This window comes from Polypterus senegalus, chromosome 13, assembly GCF_016835505.1.
Source record: "Polypterus senegalus isolate Bchr_013 chromosome 13, ASM1683550v1, whole genome shotgun sequence".
Taxonomy (NCBI): domain Eukaryota; kingdom Metazoa; phylum Chordata; class Cladistia; order Polypteriformes; family Polypteridae; genus Polypterus; species Polypterus senegalus.
Window position 1 is genome coordinate 92,704,878 of NC_053166.1, and position 10,375 is coordinate 92,715,252.

The 10,375-nt window shown below is 36.8% G+C and overlaps 1 protein-coding gene across 10 annotated transcripts in view; it reads left to right on the forward strand.

Annotated features, from left to right (window-relative positions):
* Positions 1–9,628, forward strand: part of LOC120542145 (polynucleotide kinase 3'-phosphatase) — a 61,885-nt gene extending 52,257 nt beyond the window's left edge. For 6 of the 10 annotated variants that reach the window (XM_039774327.1, XM_039774331.1, XM_039774329.1 and 3 more), the window contains 10 exons: positions 3,477–3,548; positions 3,769–3,817; positions 5,604–5,674; positions 5,770–5,862; positions 5,974–6,070; positions 6,222–6,283; positions 8,362–8,471; positions 8,746–8,833; positions 8,971–9,038; positions 9,122–9,628. In XM_039774327.1, the coding sequence (XP_039630261.1) occupies positions 3,477–3,548; positions 3,769–3,817; positions 5,604–5,674; positions 5,770–5,862; positions 5,974–6,070; positions 6,222–6,283; positions 8,362–8,471; positions 8,746–8,833; positions 8,971–9,038; positions 9,122–9,242 (831 nt within the window). In that variant the 3' untranslated portion in view covers positions 9,243–9,628. Of the gene's footprint in view, positions 1–3,476; positions 3,549–3,768; positions 3,818–5,603; positions 5,675–5,769; positions 5,863–5,973; positions 6,284–6,684; positions 6,806–8,361; positions 8,472–8,745; positions 8,834–8,970; positions 9,039–9,121 lie in introns of those variants that run through there. The other 4 variants (XR_005636160.1, XR_005636161.1, XM_039774335.1 and 1 more) reach the window with 4 other exon arrangements.
* Positions 9,629–10,375: the final 747 nt, after the last annotated feature.

Here is a 10,375-nt window from a genome sequence, read left to right on the forward strand (position 1 = left end):
GGCAGATCCTCTCAAGCTCCGTTAGACTGGATGAGAAGTGTCTGTAAACTGCCATCTTCAGGTCTTCCACAGATGTTCTATGGGGTTCAAGTATGGACTTTGGCTAGGGCACTCAATGACAGTCAAACTAGTCCTGAAGTCACTCCAGCTTTGTCTTTGCCACATACATTGGGCCATTGTCATGCTGAAAGATGAACCATCAGCCCAGCCTGTGAACTTTGGAGCAAGTTTACTTTAAGGACCTCTATGCATTTGGCTGCATTCATCCTTCTCTGAATTCTGACCAGCCTTCCTCTCCCTGTCGCTGAGAACCAACCCCATAGCATGATTTTGTGACCTCCAGGCATCATTATAAGAATAGTATTAGAGAGGTGATGAGCAGTGTCTGCTCTTTGCCAGATATAGCACTAGGAATTCTGCCCAAAGAGATCAATTTTTGTCTCATCAGACCAGAGATTTGTTTTCCTCATTGTCTCAAAAGTCTTTTAAATGCCGTTTGGCAAACTCCAAGCAGAAGTTTGTTGTTCTTTCATAAATGCTTGATTGGTCGAGAACTGCTAAGATGATCATCCTTCCGAAGCACTGTTAAAGTGACCAGTGGGTTCTTGGTCACCTCCCTGGTCAAAGGAATTCTCGCCCGGTTACTTAGTTTTGCTGGGCAGCCAATTCTAGGAGTTCTAGTGTTTCCAAATTTTTTCCGTTTTTCAAATATTGAAGCCACTATGCTCCTGGGAACACTCACGACTTGGTTTTTGTCCTGTCATGTAGTGTGAATTGTGTGACCTTTATATACACATCTGTGTACCTTGCTAAACTATGCCCAGTCAGTTTAATTTACCACAGATGGACTCCAATCTAGTTCTAGATGCATCTAAAGGAAAATTAATGCAAACAGAATGCACTTGACCACAATTTGGTGTGCCACAGTAGATGTTCGAAAAACGTACATAAATAAGAGTTTTCAGTTGTTGATTTTAAATAATTTTGTAAGTTATTATGAAAACATGTTTTCACTTTTTAACTTTGGGTGATTGAGTGTAGATTAATGAGCAAAAATGGCAAACTTAATAATTTATATTTAAATCCTACAACACAATAAAGTGTGTGAAATTGAAGTGGCCTGAATATTTTCTGAATCCACTCTATAGTAATAGAGTTGACACAGTGTTCTTTTCTACATATTCACAGGGATGTTTACATTTTAACTGAAAATTTAATTTTGAATTGGGTAAAGATTAGTGACTAAATATTCACACTTGGACAAGGACTTAGACCAGTATGCTACCACTGCTGCCATTGTAAATTAGTCACCTAATGAAATAGTTTGGTTAATTGAAAAGACTAATTGATAAATACATTGCTTACATAGCTAATTTGTGGCAGTATTGGTTTTAAACAGAGCCGTTTCAGATACTGCATGTTAGATGTAATATAACCTACAAGGGCACAAGTAAAGGTCAGCTCACTTCATTTTTACCATACTAAATGCAGCTTACTACAAGCAAAAAGTTGAGCAATACTAATAGCATTTAACAAAGTGTAGCTCGTCAACAGCAAGATAAATGCGCATTATTGTTTGGGAATTCTTGCATTCTGTAGTAAGAAATTAAATCTGAAGAAGTGTACATATTTTGCAACACAAAAAACTAAAGCTGTGCTACAGCCATTTTGAACCTATCTGTGGTGGCACAATGTTTGTTTTCTGTGATGGCCATCTATTACAGTAGATTTCATTGGCTCAGTTTTACACTTTATAGCTGAGTTGGACCTACGTCACCATTGGGAAATATTATACTACTTACAATATGCAGGAAATTTAACTTTCCAAGAGTGAGGAAGTTAAAATTGTTTACCTTCATACACTTTTACCTTAGTTATTTTTCTCAGCTATTTAGCAATATACTTAAACAAGACAGGCTGTGTGCAGCACTGCGATGGTATATTCTTTATGCCCCTCCAGTCACAATCAAGCAATATACAGGTATTAGCGTTTATTTATTTGGCATTTTGTACAGCACACACTATCATAATGTTTTTTACAAAGCACTAACAATGCATTTCAAAGCAGAAATATAATGAAATGCAATATAATATGGTTTGAATTAATAAAGCTATGTGGATTTTTATAGCTATTCCCGTTTGGCCCCATATATAGGAAAGTACTGTACAAAAGGAGTGCTTTTAGTTTATGTGGGATTAAAAGGCTTACTAAAATATAAAGCTACATTTATAAATCATATTCAAAATGTGTTATAAAAATCATATATGTGTCATTTGCTTACACTTCAAAATTATTTTGTACACTATGAATTCATAACACTCAGGCTGTATGGCCTCCAGCCAAAACAGCTTGATTGTAGTAAATTGAGAGACTTTCGCAATGAATTGAGAGCCTTTCGCAATGATATGTAAATGATAACTAGCATTAGATTTTGTTTTAATTAGTAGCCTTTTTCTTATTTCAATGAGCCACTTGATCAATTATGTTAGAAAGATGTGCTTCTCATATCATGCGCATGTCACAAACTTAATTCTCTCTGGGGCTCATAAACATCAGATCAAACATGCAGATGCTTTAAGCGGCAATACTTCAGTAATTCAACAATATTATTTGATAAGGTGTGGTGGCTAAGTACTGCACTTGCATGACACCTGCATTACAAGTCTTCTTTACTAATGAATTAATTCTTGAACATGTTAACTTTTGTTAGCATAATCATAGATGAATGTTAAAAACTAAGTGCTGATTCCTTTTTTTTCTTAGTCAGATTTCTTAAAGTTCACCTCCTTTTCGATGTGCTTCGTACATTGAATACCAATAGAGTAAATGATTTATCAGTAGCCTGGGATACTTTTTTATTTTTATTTTATAATATTTGAATAAATCTGTGGTGGGCTGCCTTCCTGCCTTGCGCCCAGTGTTGTTTGGGATTGGCTCCAGCAGACCCCCGTGACCCTGTAGTTAGGATATAGCAGGTTGGATGATGGATGGATATTTGAATAAATGTTTGAGTACATGTATGAGTTACTACAAAGTGTATGGTAAATGTAAGTTACTTGAGGCTTTTCCTATTTTACTTATTTCTACACAGTTTTACTCATACTGTTTAGAACAGTATTTCCCAACCACCTGTCCATGGACTGGCACTAATCAGACTATTAATGTGAAAAGCAGTGAGTTCTCAGGTCATGTTTTTTTTTAGCCAATATGAATACCTTTCAGATGACAAAGAGAGTGCTGGCACTTGTTTCCACTTCAGGCACTGTTTGGAGAAATCACAATACAGAGTAAATAAATTTATTATATTTCCCACCTCCCTTATCCACAAAGAGTTTCTCAGTCTTCTTCCAGTCCACAAGTCCAAAAGATTGAAAATTGCTGGTTTAGAACATTTGAACAGTTTTAACAAAGCTCACCAATCTTATCCACATCATTTCTTTAAATTGATTTCTGTGATACTTTCTTTTTACTACAGGTATTGGTAGCTACAGGCTCTGGAATATTTAGAAAGCCAGTCTTGGGTATGTGGGACTACCAGTGTAAGAAGGTATGTCATACAGAAGAATAAAATGTATTTTATTTTATGTTTTCTCCCATTAGAACATAAACTTAATTTTAAACAAGACTATTAAATATTTTAAGAAATATGATGCAAAAAAGTTTGATTCATTAATTTATTTATGGACATGAGGCCAATCTCAGCTCTGACAGTCCTAAACTGTCTCTTCTTCTAAAATAATTACCATGTTTGCTTGCTTTTCCTACAGGCCAATTGTGGTTTGCCTATTGATATGGACCAAAGTCTTTATGTTGGAGGTAAATGAATTATTTTGTTAGATTATAGTCATCTTTAGAAATCTGACTTTCTTCACATCATGGGTGACCACATTATGCTCTCCATTTCTTTGTTTGGTGATATTCGATGAATATGATTCTTGTATTTGGTGCACTCCAGGTATCCTCTTTAATTCAGTGCTGCAAAGCAAGCTGCTTTCTTTATAGATGTGTCAAATTTTTCCCACATGAATAAATTGTCTGGCTTGAGTATGGTCACTGCACTGATATTTGGTAGGCTGAACCAGAGCTGGAGACACCTGCTCTAGGCAGTGATTGTGATACTGCTCCAAACGGTTGGTACAGTAGTCTAATTTCCTGGGTAAAGAAGCTAGCTACCATAGATGGACAAATAACGGCTTCTACCACCTTGTCATAGCACTATTGAGTACAGAGAGGGTAGAGGTTACAGACCTATAAATACCTGGGAGTGCAGCAGGATGATAAATTGGACTGGACTGCCAATACTGATGCTCTGTGTAAGAAAGGTCAGAGCCAACTATACTTTCTTAGAAAGTTGGCGTCCTTCAACATCTGCAATAAGATTCTGCAGATGTTCTACCAGACGGTTGTGGCGAGTGCCCTATTCTACGCGATGGTGTGCTGGGGAGGCAGCATTAAGATGAAGGATGCCTCACCCCTGGACAAACTTGTTAGGAAGGCAGGCTCTATTGTAGGAATGAAGCTGGACAGTTTAACATCTGTGGCAGAGCGATGGGTGCTAAGCAAGCTCCTGTCAATCATGGAGAATTCACTACATCCACTGAACAGTGTCATCTCCGTGTCACTATCCTGCTCCACTGACAGACTGAGGAGATCGTTCCTCCCCCACACTATGCGATTCTTCAATTCCTCCCTGGTAAATGTTAACATTATTCAAAGATATTGTCTGTTTTTACCTGCATTTTTATTACTCTTTAATTTAATACTGTTTTTTGTATCAGTATGCTGCTGCTGGATTATGTGAATTTCCCCTTGGGATTAATAAATTATCTATCTATCTATCTATCTATTGGTATCTTACTTTTTCAAGGGCTTTCTGCAATAACATGAGTTTGTCAATGGCCTGTGTCTGGTTTAGGGAGTAAAGTGTATGATGATGAATTGACCTTGCCTGGGCATTAGACACTGGATGACCATCATACACTGTGACTATTCTAGTGATTTTCAGTTGTATACTTAATTTATGTGACCACCATTTATATAGTTTGACGTTGCCAACAACTCAGTCAGACTGGTCTGTAAACACTTCATAGACCAACCCTATATATAAATATAACTGGTGGTACTGTATATAGTACTCCATGTCACAGTACAGTGACGTGGGGTGGTCTGCAACTCTTTTCACCTGGAAGTACAATATAAGGTGTATCGAGACACTATGCATGCTTCCACTGCTGCTGAACTTTGAGCTGTCAACAGACAATTTTCAGTGTTATTTAGAAAACCACTCTGTATCATATTTAATTTTTGTAGAGAACTCTACTTGATTGAGACTGATCTTGCACTGATACATTACCCAATTTTTACATCTCTTTTGAAGCTGAGTATTTTTCCATTTTGCTCAGCAATAAGTATTTGTGTTGTTACTAAGGCCTAAAAGTATCCCCATTAGGATATGTAGTCATGTGTCTCAGCTGCTTGAGTACATATTCCTCACCAGGGTGACCTTCAGGACAACAGCTGAAACTCTGTTTGATGATTTGATCATCCCACAATCAAGAGGAAAATCTCTGCTTTACCTATAACAGTTAAAATGTATTTTTAGATGCAGCTGGACGTCCTGCAAACTGGGCTCCTGGTCGAAAGAAGAAGGACTTCGCTTGTGGTGATCGACTGGTAATCTACAACTATCTGTCCTTATCAATTAATGCATGTCTTTGTTTATTTATTTCTTACATGAATTGTTCATTAATCAGCTTTTACTTTTGAAGTTTGCATTAAATGCAGGCTTGCAGTTCTTTACACCAGAGGAATATTTTCTGGGATGGAAGAAAGCGCCTTTCACCCTGCCTGAGTTTGATCCTGTAAGTTTGCTAGGTTCCGTATTTATTTGTACAACTTGTTTGCTCAGTCTTTCTCTGCTGTTGCAGAGGTATAGTGACCCCTCTTCCATATTGTGTCCTTTACTACCAAAGAGGAAATTGGATCCAAAGGCTAATCTATTTAGTCCTCCAACGGCTTCACTAACCTCAAATGAACAGGAGATCATTGTTGCTGTAGGGTACCCAGCCTGTGAGTTTGAACAAAGTTCTCTTAATCATTATTGTTTGTCGGTGAGGTATGGCATTTCTTTTCTCCAGTTACCTCAATTGTGTTCTTGGTTTTTGCTCCGTCTATTGTTCTTCACTTCACTACCTCACTTCGACACATTTTCTATTTTCAGCTGGCAAGTCAACATTTTTTCAGAAACACCTGGTTCCTGCTGGTTATACCTATATAAGCAGAGTAAGTATTTTTTCTGTTCTAATAGCATGGAGAAAATGAATGGATTAATTGTTGTTAATGGATTGATTGATTGTTTATCTGCTTTACTTTTGGCAATCCTAATAAGTAATGAGAAATTTTGTTAAGCCTCCCACTTTATTTTCCTTACCGTTTTTCCAGGCTTTTTCATTTAGTGGTTCTCTTTTGGAATTTTAGCCTGATGTTATAGACAATGTGATCTGTCTTTAATATGCAGTAGTTTATGTTGTGTTGTGACCTGAGGCTCAATTGTTTCCAAATTAGTCAAAAGCTGTAAAATTACCTGACATTTTTTATGAGTTTGTTATGCAGCAACAATGAAATATGGGACAGCAGATGGCTGTTTACTAGATAAATTAAAGTTCTAATTTATCTTGGCACAGATAAAGCTGTATTATCATACCAAGCCTTTAAGGATGATGTCTGATGGTGTATTGCTTTTACCTCTGGTTCATGAGAAGAACTTTGATAGCAGTGGACTGCACATATTGCCTTTTCTATTTGGTACTTTTCTTATGCATGGTGTTCCACAATTTTCACAGCTTGCTTTAGACGTTGAACTGTTTGCTGTGTTCTGTGTGACTTTGTAAGGAAATCCATGACTCTTTCTGACGCTAAGATTCCTTTCTTAAAGTAAGAGTTCTTCTCCCAGATTGAGCTCAGGCTAAGGAACATACCAGAAGTTTTCATTAGCTGATCTTGGAGTTGGTGATCCCCTCCAGGTTGTCCAGCTCCAATGGCTTTAAGGAGAGAAAAAGAAAACTACCCACCCCAAAAATTGTTGGTAAACACTCTGGTCCTAAAGAGAGTGCGTTCAACCCTCGAAAAGATGCCCCCCAAAGAGAGTTAGTGGGGTTCCTGGCTGAAAAGAGAAAGTGAAGAGATGCATGCACATAATTCTCCATCACTTGCCCTCCTGTGTGTGTGCTGGTGGGAGAGCAGGCCAGTTCGAGAAAGGCAGACCTGGGGGCACAATGGGCAAGGGAATTTTCCCCCAGGTGTAGTGGGTTGGTTTCGTTGGTGATGTCTTGCCATTCTCATCTCTTCTTGTTGATGCTTCCATTGTTCAAAGGGATGAATTCCTTCATTTGTTGTCTGTCTCCAGAGCAGAAGAGATGCATGCACATAGTTTTAAAGGAAGGTTATAGCCTTTGTTGATTGAGTCAGAGTCCATTTTGAGGTACAATGCCTGCCTATAGGAGCATGACAGTACCCATCAGAGTATGCAAGATTTCATCTAGCAGCTACAAGAGTAAAAAGAATGTCCTTCCAGGTGCGTTTTAGTCTGCAATCATATTTAGATCATCTTTGATTAATACTTCTGGTCATCTCATGTAATTCTGAAAGCAAGCTAAACGGATGTTGGCTAATGTTTAAGCTACTGCACAGTTTATTCAGCAATTAATATGTTTTAACTTATTTTTGGCAATTTTAGAGATCAATAAAACACCATCACCTTGTGTTTGCATGGTGCTGTTCATATTACTAAATAGCACTTATTAGATTAGATAAACTTTATTAATCTCATGGGGAAACTGAGATGCATATAGCAGAAGAAACATAAAAAACAAGGTTACAGACTCACTGGATAAATAATGTAGCCAATTGATAAATAAATTTAAAAATACTGTATAAACTTAACAAGTACATTGAATAGAAGCATTGAATTGCCTTATAGCAGTGGGCAGAAAAGACCCCCAGTGGCACTTCATAGCACCTAATAGACTTCTAAATCCAAACCAATGATTAATACTTCTGGTCATCTCATGTAATTCTGAAAGCAAGCTAAACGGATGTTGGCTAATGTTTAAGCTACTGCACAGTTTATTCAGTCAATTTTGTTTCCTTGTAAAATGCAGGTTTGGGAGAGGCAGGTGAGTTTCAGAAACTTTGTCAAGGCTGTTCTTTAAGCAGAGAAGGTGTTTTGTGCCACTAAAATCCTAATTAAATGGGTTGCTACCCACTTTGTCTTATACAAGTGCTGATTGCTATTATTTAAGGAAGTATGTGGCACCCTGAACACAAAATACTTCTTTTGCCTTTCTATGCCCTCTTCATAGGATGTTCTGGGTTCCTGGCAGAAGTGTGTAGCTGCGTGTGAGAAAGCCATCCATGAAGGAAAGAGAGTTATAATTGATAATACCAATCCTGACATTGAATCCCGTAGCAGGCAAGATCTTCTAAAATTATGCTGTCTGTAAACATCCTGTCCTTCTCTGTCACACTTATCCTTTAATTTCTGTGCACTGTGCAGATCAGTGAATATCATCTGAACTGTTTCATTTGTTACTGTATATATTTTTGTTTGTCATTTATGTAGTGAAAATCTCATCTTTCCTAAAAAGTTTTATACACTTTTTTATTTGAGTCGTTTGTTAATGAATTACATTTTCCATAGTTCTCCTTCCTTGGAAAGGGTAAATGTATTTTTCCTTTATATCTAGGTACTTGAAAATTTCAAGTGAAGCTGCAGTACCTTGTAGATGTTTTTTGTTTACTGCCACCCTTGAGCAGGCCAAGCACAACAACCGGGTGAGTTGAGCAACATAGACATACACTGATGCACATGCAGTACTATACTATATTCTATATATACAGTACAATACTATATTCTGGGCTTTATAACATCATTACCACTTCTTTGACTTGTTACTTTTTCTTTTTAACAGTTTAGGGAAATGTGTTCTTCTGGCAAAGGCCATGTTCCTGTTAATGATATGGTCTTCAATAGTTACAAGTAAGTTTTTGTTGTGTGGTCACAGTAAGGTTTGCTGAAGAAACTTAAAAAGCTAAGCTTACACTTGTTTTTGCCCTTTCTAGGAGTAAATTTGTTGCTCCATCGCTGGGCGAGGGCTTCACTGAGATTGTGCATATTAACTTTGTGCCTCAATTTGAAGACAAAGAATCAGAAGCTCTCTACAAGCAGTTTTCAGAGGGATAACACACATTTACAGCTGTGGGGAATAATAAAGACAACCAGCCCTGACAGAATGCTTGAAGATCTCTCACTAAAATATGCCTTGGGGTTATACCAATTTAGGGTACAATGGAAAAATAATAATAAAATAACAAACTTGATTTGCCTGGTAAATGAATCTTAGTACATTTCAACTAATTATCTAGCTAATTTTCAATTAAAATAAATGAAAAATATTTTTAAATGCTATGATGAGTGTTTTTATCTATATTGTTGGAAAACTGTGTGAGTTACAGAATGGATGGTTTTAAGAATGTTAACCCTGAAGTGTATTAATGAAGGGTTCAGCAATTAATATGTTTTAACTTATTTTTGGCAATTTTAGAGATCAATAAAACACCATTACCTTGTGTTTGCATGGTGCTGTTCATATTACTAAATAGCACTTATTAGATTAGATAAACTTTATTAATCTCATGGGGAAACTGAGATGCATATAGCAGAAGAAACATAAAAAACAAAGTTACAGACTCACTGGATAAATAATGTAGCCAATTGATAAGTTTATACAGTATTTTTAAATTTATTTAACAAGTACATTGAATAGAAGCATTGAATTGCCTTATAGCAGTGGGCAGAAAAGACCCCCAGTGGCACTTCATAGCACCTAATAGACTTCTAAATCCAAACCAGCAGTTGGTGCATAAAGTTTAATGTATCCAAAATTAGAAAGCTACAGAGTATGTTCAGTGCCTTTTAAATGTTTTGGTTGAAGATTTCTCCAAGTTGTTTCAAAATTTGCCCCAACATAATTGATAGCATAGCAAATGACCACATATATAAAGTGCATGAGCACATTTGTTTTAATGGTTTATCTTTTAGTAATGGTTTATCTTTTAAGTGATTTTGTATACTGCTTATACTCACATATAAGTGAGGTCTTGAAACCCAAAAAATCAATCATAAAATCAGACCTCGACTTATATGCCCGTTAAAATAGCGTCACTTAAATTTTTTGCCAACTCAAATCTCACATCAGCTTCTCAAACGCATCGAATTTTGTCACAGCAGCACAGTTACCAATTTCTTACTCTGCTTCAATGATGTTTAATTTAAAACCAGCTTCATATTTTCTTTTGATCGAACGCTTCATCGTA